Below are 20,329 nucleotides of genomic sequence, written 5' to 3'. Positions count from 1 at the left end.
CTGAAAATACTTTTCTTATGCTCCCAGTATAATGTCTGTAATTATTATTATAAGTGTGGCGATCGCATGGGTAAATATTAGGGACAAAGACGCCAAGGGTATGTAAATTTCGGTATAGACAAAGTTAGCTTCTTTGATATTTTTCTGCTTGATTTGGCCGAATAAGAGAAAAACCAAAATAATTTTTGTTTGCACGTAATTGTTCCTGTTTGTGTTTCTGCCCCTCCTCCGACTTCCATAATGTTGACAATGATGACGATGATGATGTTTTTGTTGATGATAAAGGACCCGCGGGTCCTTGTCTCATACTGAAGCACTTCAAATGTCTGAACTTCGCTCGTGCATGAAGTGGGAGCAGCAACAGCAGGACATTAGCTCATACGACAAAAAGTCAAATACGAAAACTAATTCTATTGCAGGTACTACCCGAGCATAGCTTCTCACTTCTCCGCTATCATCTTATTTTGCTCTTTATTGTCCAGCTGCTGTCCCTCGTTCTCGGCCTGAAGCTGTTTTTGATTTATGGTTGCTATTGAACTTGGTTTGCTCATTTTTGTTGTTGTCGTTGTCGTTGTTCTGTGTTCTTCTTGGTTGTTTGTGTTTTTGTTTTGGCCCTGGCCAATTTGTAAGTTTATTTGCTTATACAATGAAAATGTTGGCATCTCCTTCTTGTTGCTGGTTTGCCCTGGTCATTTAACCCAACAGCAGCAACAGCACCAACAACAATATTCATTGAAAACTAATGATGTGGAAAATAGAAAAATTGCCTGCAGTTAGTAAACGAGATGGCAAAGAAGGCAAAATCTCTTGTGGGTCTGCGAGTGTGTATAAGAAAACTTTATACACATACACACATACATACATACATACTATCCTCCTCTGTGTGCCACTGACACTTCTTATCTTGGTGTGCTCAAAGCGACTGTCGTCCCCAAGTTGCAAGTCTGCAGATGGAAGAATGCGTTGCCCTTTTGTTTATTCGGCATGAACGAAAAAATTAGAATAGAATAAAAGAAATTTTGGGCGAATCTAGACGAATTCATTTAAATTTATTCTCAATTTCAGTGGAAAGACAATTTTTCTTTTGTTGTCGCTTTGAATTTAAACATAAAGACTAAATTAAAATTGTAAATTTGTATTTTTTACCAATGAGACTGAAGGAAAACGTGAATCTACATGGTTGGTAGTAACTTGAGACGGTGAAAACCTCTTTAGTTTTCCACCATTTATACCTATTTCTGCTCATACATATTCATTTATACAGAAAGGAAATACGCAAATAGGGAATGGAAGACATACAGATACAGATTGTGGATTGAAGTAGAAAATTTGTGGGCAAAGCAAGCCAAGCCACTTAACGTTGCCGTTTGGCTGCCCGAGTGAACAGCAATAATTCAATAATCGACTATGAATAAAAACCAAGCGAAATATCCGTTCATTCATCTCCACCTACATCACTCCCTTCCCTACTTTCCTATTTATCCTCCCACATCTCTAAGCATAATTCAAATATTTATTTTTCCATTGTTTTTGACTATTACCTGTACGTGGAATTTATTTATTTAAATTTTTTTTTTTTTGTATTAATTTTGTATGAGTGTGCGTTAAGTGTGTTTTTGCCATTCTATAATTCATCCGACGTCATTTTATGTTGCTTTTTTGGTTTTCGTCTTGTTGATTTTTATTGATTACGCACATTTAGAAATCAATCAGTAAGGCAATTGTTGGGCACATTGACTAAAGTTTTGTTTATTTTCCCATTTGCTCAGTTTCCTTTTTATTTTTGATACCATGCAATACACAATAGGGTCAAGTGGTATATTAAGGCTGCCAAAATCGTGTAAAAGGTGAAAGGAAGAGTTTCAAAGTCCATTAACTAGTCACATAAATTTTTCATTAGCAAAACCATTCGAGACGATCTAGCCATGTCTAAAATCTCTTAATATGATCTAGAGCCGAAATTTGAAATAGTTGTTTCAATTGGAGCATGGTATACTGAAGTCTATACGACGACTTATTTCTATTTTTATTTATTTATTAATTTGTTTTGTTTGATTTTGGTGGAACACTTGTGTGTGTCTAATGGGCGAAAATCAAGTAGCAAAAAAAATGTGTAAAATGAAAATATAGTAAGGGAAAGGGGAAATGTATATTTTATTATACATGTAATTACAGTGTGAATTATCATTTTTTACAGTTACTTGTATCGAATATTAATGTACACATACATATAATGTCTGCAATCAGGGTCAAAGTTGAATTTGAATATTTCCCTGAATTCGTTTCTCGGCAACTTCTTCATTTCATTCTCATTTTTTCTGCACTTTGACAATTTTATTAAAAGGAAACGAAGAGAGGGGCGGATTCGTTGAGGCGTTGGGCAAAGAGTGTTCAAAGAACTTAACGTTATTAGAAATTAAGAACTTTTTAACAAGCTCAAGTGCCAAGCCTAATATCTCTCCCTTTCGCCAAAGTCCTTTTATTCAGTTTAAACGATAGGGATGCCGTTTTGCAAGCATCCTGTTTTTACAACTTTATCTTATGTCTGGCGCTTTAATATCCTTAATTTTGGCACAGAACTTTTGCGAAGCTGGAATGGACTGGTCTAAAAATATACTTATACTTCTGTCTGTAAAAACATAATTATTTATTTCACAAAACAAACTTTACATAAACTGTGAACTTTTACAACTAGCGTGAGATTAAGATTAATAATGTGTACCACAGGAACGGATTGTCATCGTTCGGTTCGATACTATTTAGATATTATGCTGATTATGGTTATTCATCCTCTATAAGGTCGGAGATGCGTTGCATACTTTCAACGTAAATCCTGTTTGAAAGCATCAAACTCCCACTTTGTGTATTTGAATAAAAAATCGGTGGAAAAGAAATTGAAAATCTGACAATTTACTATTTATTTGGTGTCTAAAAGCTGTCGCTAAACATTTAAACAGGCTTTAAATGTTGTAGACGGTGAGTTTTTTCAAGAATCCCGCACTTCATTTCATTTTACCCATTGCGAGTTTGCATTATTTCCACTTGATGGCCTACACATACACATATACATATACATATACATACATACGTCTGATTCACTGTCACTGAAGCGAGAGCTGCATCGGAGATATTTAATGAGATATGTTAAGGTTGTCTACTGTAGTAAATGCTTTGACATTGAGGGCAGTTTCCATGCTAACCGTTTAGCATATTACATTAAGTTACTACATGCCAACTCTGGTATATTAAAGTAGCCAAATGTACAAACAGGCAGAAGGAAGCTTTTCCTAACGAACTTAACCGAACTTTGTTAAAATCCAACTAAAAATAGCTATGACTAGGCTTACTTTTCTCATATGTTATGAAAATTGAATAATTATATAATTTAGCTCTGCAATAAACGGAATTATAAAACCGTATTTTGTCTAGATAGGCTACACTACTCCGGCCTTGGCATGTCCGTCTAATTTAACTTAAAGCTTACTTCTTTTTCCATGAAGGTAGAAATAGAATAAGGACATTAACAAAGGATACGCAAACTTCAGCCCGGTCTTTAACTTTCTGCTGCAACCTTTTTCAATATTTGTTGAAATTTAATAGGACTGTTTTTATGTATAATAAACTGTAGTGCAATATCAAAAAGATAAACTTTGTAATCAAGTCAACGACTGAACTTTTCTTGGAAAAGGAAACGACTACGTTTAATTTTAACATTTCTTGTATCAAGTTCAATTTCAATTTCTGAAATTGTCGGTTTTTTTTTTTGTTTTAGATCTTTCCTGTTTAGCAAACTGTTATCTTTGAAGTTTATACTATTTTATTGTAGACTTAACTGATACTGTTTTCCTTCGTTCTGCATATTTTTGGAATTCCATTGAAAATATATGTATGTACATGTATATAAGCCAATTGGGGTATCACTCCCCCAAGCTGGACGACGATGATGGCCAGTGATGACTTTTGTTTGCTTTTAACCAAACTAAGTTGCCGAATCAATTACTATTTAGACCCTTACAAGAGAGAGTATATTGATTTTGCTCACAACGTGCGCATCGCAGATATGAGAATCAAATCCGTGACCACATCCCTCTGGATCAACATAAATTGCTCGTCAAATTAAAAACTTGTTAGTTTAAAATACTTATGAATAATCGACACCTGTAGGTAGCAAATAATTAGCACAAAATCTTGCAAGGGTGTACGAATTTCACCGATGACCAACTTTAGCCAGGCCTTTTGGACTTTAATTGAAGCCATAAAATGTCATTCTTTTGTTTTCATTCTTATTTTAATGAAGCTTTTTTCAAATTCGTTTAGGCTACTAAACTCATTTTTGTGTTGTTCTTTAAGCTCTACCACACTTCCCCGTTCGAACCAATCTTGTATTTTCAATAAATGTGCTTTCCCCCCCCTCCCCCCTCTCACTCTTTGTGTGATGCAAGCAAATTGAATTTCTGCTCCTCCCTTTTATGCTTGTTCCTTTTTGCATTGAATTGGCATCTTTTTGGGGTAGCCTGTCGCAAGCAGAGCACACACGCAGGACATGTGTTAGTCATAAAGCAAAGTGTATGTCGATAACAGGATCAGAAACAGGAGTAGCGCAAAATAACGGTCAGGAACAACAGCAGGTAAGGGCCCCACATTGCATTCACCACACCGTAGCATATATACATACATATTTACCTCCACTACCTGGTGCATTCTAGTACTGCAGTCTTGCTGTGTGACCTTAAAGCAAATTGTTTGAACATACCAAAGCCAAGCACACAGCATACCAACGTTTGCTGCCTGCCTTCGGATTCCTTGCTATCCCTAGCTTTTCCTAAACTTTTTCTCATTCTATTTATTCTTTTTTTGCTTTTTTGTCATCATTTTTGGTGTGAGCAACATTTGACCGAGAAACAGGAGCACCAGTCTGCTGTAAACAAGCTCTATATTGTTGTGGTCAGGCTTAAACATGTTTTCAGCCATGTGGGTGGTTGCACCGACAACTTTGTCTATGCCTTTAGTAGCTTTAAGTTACATCCAGAAGGACCATGCGAATGATTTTAGTAAAAAAGTACAAATAATTTAATTTAAGGATTATTTATTAATTTATGAAAAAAAATACACTTTCTACCCAATAAACAAGGCAACATTGGGTATATCCGCCGATTTTTTGTCTTGAGTTCGAAAAATATTTCAATGGTTCACATTTTTTCCACTTTCTAAACTTTAAATATTTTCGATGACAAATCTCATTCCAGTAGATGTTTTCAGTGGAGATAAGATGGATTGTGTTTCACAGGGAAACCGTCTTATTGACAAGTGGGACATTGTCGCCCAAATGCCTTGCGAAATAAGGGGACAATCAAGCGACATGTCGACTAATTGTCTCGCTAGGCACTAAGTACAAACCCGCTTGATTGACCCTTCGTTTCGTCCGATACGAATAATGGTCCGATCCGAATAAAATGTTAATTGAGGGCATGAAGTTGATTCGCACCGACGGAGTAAAGGATAGTCGAACATGGCTAAGTTGACTCAACTTCTCATTGTTTTCGTTGCTCCATGGGTATAAGAATCAGAAAAATATATCATTAGTTAATGCCATTCTGTGATTCTGGTTTAAAAATAGCGCATCGACAGAAGTTTATTTATAGCTTTAATGTGTTCGTGAAGAATCATTTCATTCCAAACTGGGCAATTAACAGCTTATTACTTGATGCCTTCAAAGGGCGACATCAGCTTAACATCAATAATTCTGTTTGGGATATTTCCAAATTACAATTTTTAACATCATCCAACGAAACTGAGTTTTTAACTTACGGAACACTGGGAAAGTGGAAGGGACTTAAAATGACAATGCCCCTCACACATACAAACACTCGGTGTATATCCCTACAAACATTCTTACATTTGTATGTACATATGTATGTACATACATATATACAATGAAAATTGGCCTGAACATGGTTTCCTACTCAGACCATTGGGGCATGTAATTGCTTACGCTTTGTGCTCAAAGAAAGGGAAACCGAAGTGCTTAATTAACAAATTTTCCAACATTAGCGCGCCACAACATCAACTGAGGCGGTTGATTGCACACACAAATACTTACATATATATGTATACATTCTTTGTGTAAATTTATTCCTGTGTATAGCACCAAGCAAAGTTTCGCTGTTAATGTTGTTCTTATACCCTTTCAATAAGGGTACATTCATTTTGGTCAGTAATGTACAAAACTTCCGTCTTGATCAACGAAAACACTTAAATCGTCTATTTTTACTAAGTATATAGGTACAAATATTTTGGACTTGGCTCGATTTTTTTAGGTCGTTTGTTTGTTAAAGTGGATTTTGTAGATGCCCTTGGCATCTCGTCTCGTTATTCACATATATATAGATAGATTAAGATTGAGGTTAAAGGGCCTCTCCAACGATTTTTACAAAAATAAGCTGAAAATCAACTGAAAAATCCTAAGTTTAGTGAAAAACCAAGGAATGAATCCGAATTGAAATTAGGGTTTCGGATAAGCCTATTTTGGTTTCGCTTTTGGTCATTAAAAATTAAATCGGTTACGATTTCGGTTATGTCCAAATAACTGTGTACATATTAGTTGCATTGGTTAGTTTTTATTTTAAAAAATATATATATTCTTGGGCAGCCGATCGGGCCTTCCGACATGCCAAGTTTAAATTGGTCCAGAAATAGCCAAACTGTAAGTGCGATCGAGGCAGCACATCCTTGGTATTCATCTGGTCTTATATATTTAAAATGGGTTTTTCTTGGTGCATGGTATACCAGAGTCGGCGAGACGACTTACTTACTGCTTGTTCAGTGACAGCTCGTCGCCTTACAGACAAACTTTTGCGATATGTGTGAGAGAGACGTGGCAAAAAACGAAGTTTTCAGTCAGACACAAATATGCTGAAACTCAAAACAACTCAAACTGAAGCTCAAACTCTTGTTCTCTGCACTTCACTCATTTCCGGCATTTCATTTTAATTAAATTTATAACAAATGTCATACATGTACATATGTATGTGTGTATGTATGTACATATGTGCAAGGAGGGGAAAACTTTGTATGAAAAAAAAAAAAAAAAAACATAAAGCAATATCAAAGATGCTGACTTCGGTTATGCTAAAGTTAATATACCCTTGCAACCATTTTTAAATTTTCCAATTTTCTTTTCTGTTTCTTAATGGATAGATGCATTTCCACATATGCATATGCATAAATAGAAACACTCACCCTGTCCCCTAAATACTTACATATCGATATATACCTTATGGGATCCAAAACGTCTTCTGTTCTGCGTTACAAACATTTGACCAATTTCTTAAGACCCCCTGCAAGGGTAGCACAAAATAAAGAGATTCTTAAAATAAGTTTGTATACCCTACAATCAAAAGTATAAGCAATACAAAATTTCTCATTCTGGAAAACTGGAAATTGTAGGATTCTTTATCCGGAAACACAGTACTTTGAGGAATCTGTGAACTTCAATTGGTTGTCAACTTCACAAGAGTAATTTCCTTATTAGATCCATATTTTAGACTCTTAAATAAATAGTTTCGAAATTACTCCAATATTTTTTTTGACTTAAAAGTTGAATTGGCTTAAGATAACAAACAAAAAAAAAAAACTGCTGCTACATTATTTTTGGCTGTTGGGTTTTTATTTGTGTGAAGCAGAAATTATTTATTTATTTTCTGGTTTGTTTAACGCTTACAACAGGAAATAATCATAACAATTACCATAAAACTGAAACGATTGAAACAGCACTAACAACAATTTTTTGTGGCAAAAGCGAAATGCGCTATATGTATCTGTGGTTGTGTGTCTGTGTGTGTGTGTGTGTTTTTACTTGATTGTTATTAAGTGTTGATTACTTGGCTTCACTGTTGTTATTCGTTATTATTATTTTTAGTATTATTATTATTCGCCATTGATTGGTTGGTTTCTCGTTATGTTTTGCTGTCTGTTCATTATTAAAAGTATTCACCCACCGCTCGTAATGTTATCTGCTCCACCTGGGCATGTGGTGGTGTGGACAGGGCATAAAGCACAGCCTGAGCCACATCGTCTGCCTGAAGTATCACTTCGCCCAATTGGGCTTTCGTCTCATCAGGAACTATTTCGGTTGCTACCCAGCCGGGACTGATGCTCTGTAAAGGGAAAAAGGAGAATTTGCATTTGACGTAGATATGAAGATTTCGAATATATGTATAAAGAAATGTATTGATGATCGATAAGGCTATGCAATTTGTTATAGTGGTACATAATATACATATGCAAATGTCAAAAGGAAGTAATATTAATCAGGGCTAACATCCGAGACGCCCTGCGGCTGGAAAATTTCAGTCTTTTGATTGTTTTTTTTTTAAGTTAATGACTTTCTTTGCTCCCAACTTACCGTTGTCTTTATTTTCGATTGTTTTCCAATCAACTCCTGTCTAAGGACCTCATGCACAGCAGTTAACGCAAATTTAGTTGGAGTATATATATTCAGACTTGAATCGGCTGGATTAGGCTTATATCCCGCCACTCCGGCCGTACTATTAATGAATATCAAGTGTCCAGCCATTTGTCGATCGCGCATACTCTTGATTGCCGATTGAGTGCAATAAACACTACCCATGATATTGGTTTGAATCACATCGCTTACATCGTCAATGGGCATATCAATCAAAAGACCATCACGCAAAATTCCAGCATTATTGATAAGTATATCACAGCCGCCTAGTTCCTTTTCAATCCATTCGAAAGCGTTGGCCACCTGCGGTTTTAGTGAAACGTCACACGTCCGGTGATGGAAATATTTCCGCTGATCCTCCGGCAGGGATTGTCTCAACTCCTGCAGTCGTTCAGTGCGACGGGCAAGACCGACCACTTGAACACCAGCTGATACTAAGAGTTTAGCGCATGTCGCTCCAATCCCAGAGCTAGCGCCACTGATCACAGCCACGCGTTTGTGCCAACGTTCCATGGTAAACTGGGTGAATGTATCACTGGAAGGCACACAATATATCAGGTACACTCTTATCAGTTTTCCACAGAGAGAGAGAGAGAGAGAGACAGAGATTAGAAGGGCCAATAAGCTCTCTTCCACTGACGTGGAAGTGCTCTTTGCTCTTAAACAGGCCACCAAACAGCTTGTTTTGCTTGATTTGCTTGTTTGTTTGTTTGTCTGCCCGGTTCTATTATATACATTTCTTATCTTACTTATTCCTAGATGATGGAACCTGTGACATCATAAAATGCATATTTTAACTTGCGATCTTTATTCCCAGTTTGTCATCGTAAATTATCCAAATATATATGTATTTCTTATCTAACCCAATTGAAGAGATTAGATTTGATTGGAAATCATGCCGATTATTTGAGTCTCTTTCTAGTCTTAATTTTGTTATAATGGCAGAGCAGAAATACATATCTCCGCACGGATTTATGTCTTGTTAAAGCGTTGTAATTGGCTTCTTAAAGTAGTTGGAGTGAAATGGATTAAGGTGACTTAAATTAAATTATATTATTAAAAGTTCATACATCTAAAAGATCTAAAGTTTATATTCTAAGTTCATTATACGTTTTGTTCATTAAGTTCATTATAAGGTTTTATTTTCATTTTAAAATACATTGGCTTTTATTAAAGCCGTTAAAGTTCGATGGAAAAGCGATGGAGACGAGACTAGGATCCTAGATCCAAGAATATCGCTATTGATATTTTACCACCTGAACTCGATTCACTGGTGAATCAAGGGTGAATACGCAATCACATTTGATGTACTCCTGACATAAAGAAGTAGTAATGAATGACTGACAGACTGAATGAATGGCTATATATTCAACAGAAATCTCCCATTTTAATAATGTATACTGAAGAACCTGTAATTGTCCGTGTCCACAATTTGAACCCATTAGATTTAATTTCCCAAAGGCATATTTTATATACTCTTTTCTCACTTAGTTCACATCCATTCCCATACACATACATACATATGTATATGTATGTAGTGCTTACCACAGTCGAAACCCTTCAAATTCACACAATCACTGAACACACGTCCATCCCAGACTGGGAGAAGGTATATGTAGTTATACATACACATGTATGTATGCATGTGTGTTTATATATAGAGATACAATTCAACACTGTCATTAGTCCAAAGCAGCAACTGGCAAATTAAATACGCATTAAATATTTACGAGTATTATTATGCATATGGCAAATGTTGGCATAATGGGATCTAGGATTTTGTTCATTCAAACATACATACGTAAAAGTTGATTCCGGAGTCTCTAGAACATTAGGTAAATTACAATGACAAAAACACAGCCAAGGAATTGGCTTGAATTGGTTGGAATTGGTTTCTTAGAGAGAAACCATTTGTCTGAGGTAGAGAAGTTTCTATGCCACATATCATCGTGTCCAGTTGGTTTGTTTATTTTTTTCCTTTCCGTCTAATGAGTATGCCTGTGGCAGCCTCCTATTTTTTTATGTTTCTTTCCATTGTTTTTTCATTTTCTGGTTTTTTTGGTTGTTCCTGGTAATTAGAGTTTCATGTTTCGCAACAAAACAGCAGACGGAAGTTGCTAGCCAACAGCAACGGCAACGACAACGGCAACACTAAAAATGGGACCAAAAGGCGGATGTGCTGCTTAATTACACGTATTACCAAATATTACACATACATACGTCAAGAAAGACGAAAAACATAGTAAATACTTTCTGATCTTCCATATCAGAGGTAAAAAGTTCTTTAGGTGAACTTACATATTAGACCATCTAGCATACGGGTTTTATAATATTGATTATAGTCCCTTGTATTGAATTTTGGATAAGATTAACTGGATCAATTTCAATCAAAATATGGTGCTAAAACTTAAGAAGTCTTTTGTGCTAAGAAAACTAGATATTAGCATTACATTGTATTGAAATTTATTGAGTATTTAATAATACTTAATAACATGGTAAATCTCATTTGATTAAAACTAAGTAATCTATCAAACGCAAATATAGGGCTAATTCTCGTTCGTTTGATTAATCGAAATCCAGTTGTCCAGTTGGGACAATAAAGTAAATGTAATTTAATGGGCAACGAGTTGCTGCAACCGGGTCACGTCAGTATTCAGATTACACACGATAGAAGGGAATTTCTAGTTCTTCCCACTTGGGCTTCTTCTACAATTTTTTGGCGGGTCTTTTGCCCTCTCCTTCTCCTTCTCCTTCAGCCAGCCCTCAGCACGTCTCAGTTTAATGGCATGACCACCAGTGATGGGTCAGAGGGTGGGACTTGGGGGATGCCCAGGGTAAAGTGAGTGAACCAGCACAAAATAATTATTTCCCGTTAAGCAATAATTTTCTATACCTTCCATTCCCTCGAGTATTACAGCAAGGTTGCTGATGGCTTACAAAAAAAAAAAAAAAAAAAAAAAAAATAAGCCAGAGTAGCCACTTCCACTACCAAAACTGGTGTACTAGGCAGGGAGCGTGGTTTATTTGGCACAGTTTGAATTTCCTCAATTGAGTAGAGTGTGAACAGTGGCTAGACCCATTCAAAGTGGAACAAAAGCAGAAACGGCGTATGAAGTGATGAGGGCGTATGTGTAATATTTTTCAAGCCACTAACAGTTAATTAGCTTTGGTTAAAGACGAAATTACTGGAAAATTGTTGCCTTTTGTTTTGTTCGGCTTAATTAAACGTCAATCTAGAATATTTATAATATACAAATTGATAAACACTTTCCAAACGATTAAATCTGCAAATCTCATACTGGCAAAACAATTAAGGCTTTGATATTTGGAAATTTGAATATTTATTTATAACAATAATCTTTGCTTCGTTTGTTTTTTTTGAATGGGTTTTCTTCTATTAAAGCAAGTTCTTGAGTTCTATGATGGAAAAGCAGCAAATTTGAAAAATAATGTTTGATTATTTAGTAAAAAAAAATCGGCTGTTGAGCCCATTATGCAGTTACGCGTTTACCCTAAAGCCCGTGCTTATGATGGCCAAATATAAATGCCTTTAAATTTGTATTACTATCTGGTTTCAATTTCTTTATTCTCAATCCATATACTTTATATTTTTTATACCCTTGCAGAAGGTTTTATAAAAGTTGACATTCGTGGTTGGTTGATGAAGGACCGTGGAAGCTTAATCCGGCACTGAGATAGTATTTAAAATCATTATGTTTCTTTGCTGTTACTTTAAAGTGGCTCTTTTGTAGTACCTTATCAGTGGCAAACCAACTTATTCCACCCACTGACCTGACCTGGCTGACTCACTGTTGGGACCAATAATGAAACTTTTTTGTAAATTAACCCTTAAAATAACAGAAATAATAAAGCAGCCAAGAGAAACATGTATAAAAACTGAAATTGTTATTGTTGTAAGTAGATTTCGTTGTTCTATTGTTTTGGCCTTAAAGCGAACATTACGTTTAAGTGCACGGCCAGAGACTTGAAAAGGTTCAAATGGTTTATACCCCATTCATTCATTCGGTTTATTCATTTATTCTTTCGGTCTGCGTCCATTTGTTCACATTGTTGCATACTCCCTGAAGATGTTGGGCCATTTGTGATAATTTTATAGGACCTGTAAACTAACAGGAGTAGCAAATGATGCTTTTTCCAACAGCTGCCTCTTTCTTATTCTTTTACGTTCATTTCCCTTTTGACGCTTCACCTTGTACAGCACGTTGAATGTTGATAGTATAAAGAAAAGGTTCCTTACCGTCTAGAATACAATGAGGTAATATCGTCGCCACGTTGACTTGGTTATGCTCTGCATCAAGAAGGAAAGCAAGCGATTACTCTCAATTTTTACATCTTTTGGTTTCGCAGTGGTTCATATGATGACAATCGATAGGTAAATAACTAAATTATTGATCTAAAGATCTATTCTCAAAAGATTGTTCCTATCGCAGTTATGGGATAAATAAATTACCTCATGAAACGGTTAAGGAGTAGCCTGCGTTGATCCCTACGGACAGACAAGGCTATTTAATGTGATCCTTCATCCAAAAATAACATTCTTATTTTTTGAGAGTATAAAAAGTGAGAGGAACCAAGTCAAAGAAGTGGAAAAGAAATTGCTGCTGCTACTTTTATGTGTTGAATGTTGTTCTTTCTCTACTCATTCTCTACTATTTCTTGATGTTACCCTGTTCTTTGCTGTCTCGCTCTTCATGCTATTTGGCTATGAAAAGTAAACTACTTGGAGTATTGAGAAATGTAAGAGAAGGCATATGGGCAGTGTTTCCTGAGTTGTGGTGAATGGATTTGCTTGACCAAATGCACAACAAAAACAAACAAATATAAAAAAGTAGAAAGAGAGGATTGATTTTGGTTTTTGGCGTTACAAAAGCTTTTCAGACCTAAACCAAAAGATTATGCAAAGATTTTAAATGGAAAAACAAGGATTTATTTTTTAATGCATACCTCTTAAATCTGTAGTACCAGAAGGCCGGGGCTAGCTTCGACCACGCCGAATACCCTAGCAAGTTTGAAAAATCTAAAATTTCGCGAAAACAAACTTAGGCTGGGGCAAATGCGGGGCATCTCTTATCTCTAACTATTGAAAATCGATGACTTTCTACCAAGTTTATTGAATGTTTGATAAAGAGACATACTTAACTCTTATTTATAAGCCATGCCTCCTTATTGGATAGTTTTTAGGCTGTAGTTTTAAAAATTAAATATAAACTCTGTAATAGGAAATGCGAAAATATAAAATTCTTTGTCCAACATTTAAACCATGAAAATATGTCGCTGAGACAATACATGCTTTTAACTGACACTTTTAGACATTTTTATTGTATCTTTTGTTTGATTTTTTGTCTATTCTTTTGTTTCTAAATGACACAAAAAGTATTTTAATGAAATTTAAGTAAATTGCCATCAATTTGTTTCGTTTAATTTTTATACCATACACCCATAGGGTGAAATGGTATATTAAAGTCGCCAAAATGTATGTAACAGGCAGAAGGAAGCTTCTCCGACCCTATAAAGTATATATATTCTTGATCAGGATCAACAGCCGAGTCGATCTAGCCATGTCCGTCTGTCCGTCCGTCCGTCCGTCCGTCCGTCCGTCCGTCCGTCCGTCCGTCCGTCCGTCCGTCCGTCTGTATGAACACGCAGATCTCGGAGACTATAAGAGCTAGAGCCACCAAATTTGGTATGTATACTCGTGTAGTATGCACATGTTCAGCATTAATTGGAATTTCGGCCACGCCCCCTTACGCCCCCAGGAATCACATAAAACTGTTTTTCTTAAAAAGTATGACAGCTAGAGACATCAAATTTAGTTTGTATACCCGATTAGTTAGTGCGCAGAAATTAACTGTTCAAACTTTTTGCCACGCCCCCCTTACGCCCCCAGGAATCACACAAAACTGTTTTTCTTAAAAAGTATAATAGCTAGAGACATCAAATTCGGTTTATATGCTCGGTTAGTTAGCGCGCAGAAACTAATTGTTTAAACTTTTTGCCACGCCCCCTTCCGCCCCCGGAATTTACATAAAAGTGATTTCCTTAAAAACTATGATAGCTACCGACATCAAATTTAGTATGTAGACTAGCTTAATAGACGCGCAGATATTGGCTATTTAAACATTTCGCCACGCCCACTTCCGCCCCCGTAAATTAAACAAAACTGATTTTATCAAAAACTAACAAAGCTAAAGTCACCAAATTTAGTATGTATACTGGCATAGTATGCGCAGAGAATTTAGATATTTTCACATTTTGCCACGCCCACTTCCGCCTCCATAATTTAGAAAAAAACGATTTCCTCCTTTAGTTTTTTGACTATCGCATTTAAATTTGGCAGACTAATTTATCTTATCTATTTCTACCAAACTATCAAATTTTATTGAAATCGGACTAGAAACATGTAAAATATGCGTATGAACGTATTTTACTACGCGGTCCACAAGGCCAGAATTGGACGTTGGCTAGTAGCGGCGCTAGAGTGCTCGTGTGTTTGTGGAGTGAGCGAGATATAGATAGTATAAGACATGTAAAAACAATTTAATAGACATACATTTGGTCTTCGAAATTTGAAATATTTGTTTCACCAGGTGTATGGTATACCCAAGTCGACGAGTCGACTTACTTGCTTCATTTATTTTTTCCTTTAAAATGTTGTGACAGAAGAAAAATATGTCATTGCAATTTTACCCTGAAAGAATTCAATAAACTCAATTTTGTTCTTAGTTTTATTGTTTTTGGCATGGAAGGCAATTTAATTATTTATTCTTAGCAGGATGCCAACACATGTGTCTGTGGGATGTGGCTGTTAGATAGGTGTACACATACATATGTAAATAAGTATGTATGTGTATGGGACTTTAACATTTCCATTGATAAATTCTTTTATTTTTCATAATTGTTTGCACACATCTATTTTTTTTTCCTTTCAAAGTATGCTATGAACAAATTTTTAATATTTAGGCAGAATATATTTATAAGATTGACATACCTACTAGGACAGACGGACATACATAGCTAGATAGACTGGGCTGTATACTTAATGGAGTCGAAAAAGTTTCCTTCTGCTGGTTATAGACTTTCTAGCGACTTTAATATACCTGCCATTGCAGCCTCTGGTTGCATGGTATAATGAAGACAATAAAATTATTGTATTACATTACTCGGTTAATGTGTCCCTCTTTCTATCCACTTTCATAATTTACATAGCCAAAAACAAATTGTAGAAGAAGAAAAAACGAAATGTCGTGACAAAGGCGTACAGAATAAGATAAAAGAGACAATCGACACGTTTCAGAAGCACCTACCAGCTTTCGTTTAAGAGCTTTTGTCCCACACGTGTGTCCTGGAGGCGTCACGTTCAATAAAAGACGCATTAGATAGTTCAACTGAATCCTTACAAATTGTTGTTCATCAATTTAATGTTGAAATTGTCATCAAAATTATTGATGAGCTTGGTTTTAGTTTGCAAGCAAAAGACCGATGGAAGAAAACCCCTCAACAACGGGATTCTAGAGTAGACAAGTGAATTGGATTTTTACAGGTTTCGATTTAGCTTTTTTTATTGCCTAGTTTCTATTCATACCCTATGCAGAAAAGGAGATATGCACTATGGTAAATTACAAATATCGTTTACTTAGCCCTTATAGTGCAGATTACATTCAAACAGACCAAGTGTTTATGAATGGATTTATCGAAAATTAATCAAACCTGGTAACCCTAATGAAATTACTTGGGCAGTAGTTATCACAATGTTTTTATTTAAAGGGTATTATTTCCTTCTTTGTGGCGTACTTTCATAAAAATGGTAAAAGGATGGTCGAGTGGTAGTTTATATTAAGCCAATGTCAATTCACCACAGCCGCCATTGCCCCTCCCTGAATTTCCCTTTGTCCATGGGTTATGTGGGAGTGTGTGTGTTTTTTAAGCGTGCTATCATCATTTTCATGCGTAATTGCATGATAAAGTGCTTACAAAATGACGGACGGTCATGATTTGATGGACACTTGCAACATATTGCAACAACTACGCATCGTAAAAGAAGTACACTAAATAAGTGGAGAGGGGCAGAAAATAAAAAGGACCAAAAGCAAACAAGGCAACAATATGGGGATTTGGCTCTTTCAAAAGCATCTCTTCAATGTTACGATCCAGGATATTAAAAATGTTAATGTTATGAGAAAAAGCAGGGGAAGGTAAGAGAAGGGAGTCCAAGCACTTGTCTATATGTGTGTTTGTGTGTGTATGTGCTGGTATGTGAGTGTGTATATGTTGTGGGCGTAACTTGAGGCGCCATTTAACTGCACTTCGTGTTGGCTTTGCCAGTTTAATGGTCTCTCTTATTTCATATACGACATGCGAAAATTGTGGTTGAAGGTTAGGGTAAGGGTTAAATGTCGGTCATATTAGCCCATTTGACTGCTGCTGCAGATTAAAATGAAATATCAAAGAAGTTAAATTCGGCTATGCCGAAGTTTATATACCCTTGCAGTCCTTGACAATAATAATTTCACATGTTCAAAATTTCTTTTCTGCAACTCAATTCATTAATATACAAACAAAACAATTTTACTCTTCATACTATGTACAATTTGTTCTTCTTCTTCCCTCATTCCCTAAGCAAAGCAACGCACGCATACACATACAGTTTATGTAGCGTTGCGTCTGTGTGTGTATGCATGTGCTCTGTTAACAGATGGTGACGTAGTAGGCAGCAAGCAGAGCTGCCGGCAGCGATTGAACCGATTTATATAGACTGTAACTTGTGTTCTATTTATCCGATCAGGGTCAAATTTTGGGATCTGAGATTTTATATCAAATTCTATTATATTGGTAAATTTCATGGGGATACTCCAATTTTTGCAAAAATTTTTGTTCCAGAGCTATATGATATAGTAGTCCGATCCCAAAGATTTTCATACTTTATCTCACCCGGGTAAAAAAAAGCTCCCAAAAAAAATTTCATCCCGATAGCTCTTAAGATGGCTGAGTAAAACGCGTACGCACCGACGGACAGACGGACAGACGGACAGACGGACAGACGGACAGACGGACAGACGGACATGGCTATATCGACTTAGCTTCTCATGCTGATCAAGAATATATATACTTTATGGGGTCGGAAACGTCTCCTTCTGTGCGTTACAAACATCTGACCAATTTTATAATACCCTCTGCAAGGGTATAAAAATGAGTTTTTGCTCATGCAAAATTTCCAGTGAATAAGCTTACATCAACTTAAATTAAATGTATTTCAAATTAATTTACATTCGTAGATGCAGAATTATTGCAAAATCCATCATTTCTATCATATCATATCTATTAATATATATTTTCTGGATCAGTCTCAACAGCCGAGTTGAAATAGCCATGTTAGCATATGGATTTCATAATATCAATACAATAATATAGTCAAGTATAATGGTTTTTCACAAGGTGGCCCAGAGGGCCGGAGTTGCTCGTTGGCTGGTGAGACGACTTACTTACTTCATTTAATGTGTATACATATGTACATATATCATTCTTGGATGCAATCTCATAAATCATTTCTTATTTCTAAATACTCCAGGTTGTTTTATTTGTGTGTGTGCGTGTGTTTATGGCCATTTTTTTCCAGCCACAACACAAATTGCAGTGATTTAAATTAGCATTTATTGCGCAGTATATTTTCCTCAGTTTAAACAGTTTCCTTACACCATAGTTTACGGGGCTTTTATATACAAACACACATACATATATGTATATTTATGTATGAACATACGTTCAGTAATGTATGTATTAATATAGTAAATACATATTTGATTTAATATGTGTTTTTCTTCACTTGTATAAAATTCATTCATTCATTTTCGCGGAATGCACCGAATAATTAAAAATTAACGCAGAACAGCGTAAAAAATATGTTGCGAGCTTTTAGGCGGGGTTGTTCATATGCCACATATGTGTATATGTACACATATAAATGTATTTTCATAAACGTGTGGGGGTAGTTGCGTGTGTATGTGTGTACAGTTGGGCACCACTTACTCAGTCACTTGACCACTGCGTGCTTCAGGGGATTAGCGTAGTTCTTCTTGAGTGTAGTTTGGGTGTAAATCGTATAAGAGAATGAGCCCAAGGCAGGCAACAATTGCCACTAAGTTGATGAAGTCATTACCAGGAAGTGAAATCTTAAACCTGTAGGTACTTGAAGGTAAGCTAATGAACTGCAACTGCCATTTGCAACCTAGATTTGTTCCCCATTTAATCCACTTATCGTAGAGAAGCTTCATTTACCAAGCACGTGGAGACTTCTCAATGTGCGTTCTCATTATTCAACAGTGCATTAGATGCCAGATAGTAGATGGATAAAACGTTGAATCGTAGTACGTGATGCAAATTTAAAATTTGTTTATAGGGACAGATATTTCATGTTTAACATATCTAACAATTCTCTATTAATATATCAACCGAGCTAACAAAACTTTATATACTATCGGACAGTTCTGCTTGTTTCGATGCTTGTCTCACATTTACTGATAACTTTAAATCGATTGCGACCGCAACCGGTAGAAGTTGTCCCGCAGAGTTTTACACTTAAATGACTTCACACACATGACCCAATGCTGATATCGTTGGTAACTGTTCTCTAGTAGTCAATGTCAGGGACAGCAATATACATTCCCACCACAAAAGTTGGTGTTGTTAGCTCTGGATCGAGTTGCAGTTACACTTGTGCACATTGCATTCGGAGTGATAGGCTCAAGCCTCACCTGTCTGCACCATGCTGCACTTATCCACCTAGAGAATGCATTTCGCATTCGTTGATTTTGCAAGTTACTATTTTCTTGTGTTTCTGCTCTTGCAGTGTGGCTCCGACATGTTGGCAGTGACATTTGGTTTTCAAAATACAAACCAAAAATGTTTTACCAAAAATCTGCTTAATTACCGGCCCCAAAATTTGTTCATTCTTTGGAAGTATTCTACTCGGCTTTGCAACTTTCTAAATTAAATAAAACCTGAAGGTTAAGCCTTTCAAGGTTTCGTATTTCAGAAACTCTAGGATCTATGCTATAATCTAAAATTAATCTAGCACAGACACAGAAAAAATTATGTATCTAACGGAAAGTAGATGTCAAACTGGTAGAGCTCCAGTCAGATCTTTAGGCGAAAAATGGGATGGCAAAATACAAGTTAACAAATCACCGCTTGGAGACACCTCCCAGGCGGGTTGGCAGCTGCTGCCAGTAAATAACTGGCCAAAATTGTCTAATGCTGCTACCCCAATCGTTTCTTTTTCTTTGGTTTTGGCATTGTTCTCTTATTTGCCTTGCTTTCCATGAGTCGACCTTATTTCTGGGTTCCTTCATGTTTATTTGTGCCATCTTTTTCTTTCGTGCATAATTCACGAGTTAAAATTGCCATCGCCAACATAAACGTAAGTACAAACAAGGCACGTATTTATGTTCTGGGGTGGGGTGGGGTGGCACTAAGGTTGGCTGGTTGGATCTGGGGTGCCACTCCTTATAGGTTCTCGGTCTTATAAGTTGTTGTGAGCCTTTAGGTTTGCGGCTTGCATGCAAATTTTTATGTTTTAATAATAAGTCTGAGGCATGCAGGCAGCGTATATTTTATGCCAATTGCCTGGTAAAGGATCATCATATCCCATTGCAACGTACATCCCTCTCACCCTATTCCCTTAAAGCCAACCACAATACCAAAGCATCCTTTTATCATCTTCATAAAATTATAGTTCTTTGCGAGAAATTTATCACCAACTTTAATACATTTGTTGTTAAATATAATTTATTTGTTTGTTTGTAAGTTATAAGTTGATTATAGATATCTCAAGCTGGCAAACTCTATTAC

At 36.1% G+C, this 20,329-nt stretch overlaps 2 protein-coding genes across 7 annotated transcripts in view; one reads left to right on the top strand and one right to left on the bottom strand.

Annotated features, from left to right (window-relative positions):
- Nucleotides 1-20,329, top strand: part of rdgA (retinal degeneration A) — a 112,289-nt gene that overhangs the window by 34,899 nt on the left and 57,061 nt on the right. The window lies entirely within an intron of this gene.
- LOC137579682 (farnesol dehydrogenase) lies at nucleotides 7,645-8,993 on the bottom strand. Its single transcript, XM_068293450.1, has 2 exons — nucleotides 8,405-8,993; nucleotides 7,645-8,156 (listed from the first exon to the last, which is right to left on the bottom strand). The coding sequence occupies exons 1-2, from the start codon at nucleotides 8,975-8,977 to the stop codon at nucleotides 7,980-7,982; spliced, it is 750 nt and encodes a 249-aa protein (XP_068149551.1). The 5' UTR covers nucleotides 8,978-8,993; the 3' UTR covers nucleotides 7,645-7,979.

The sequence above is a fragment of the Drosophila tropicalis genome, unplaced genomic scaffold (genome assembly GCF_018151085.1).
Source record: "Drosophila tropicalis isolate 14030-0801.00 unplaced genomic scaffold, ASM1815108v1 contig_761, whole genome shotgun sequence".
NCBI classification, from domain to species: Eukaryota; Metazoa; Arthropoda; class Insecta; order Diptera; family Drosophilidae; genus Drosophila; species Drosophila tropicalis.
This window is presented reverse-complemented; position numbering and strand designations above follow the sequence as displayed.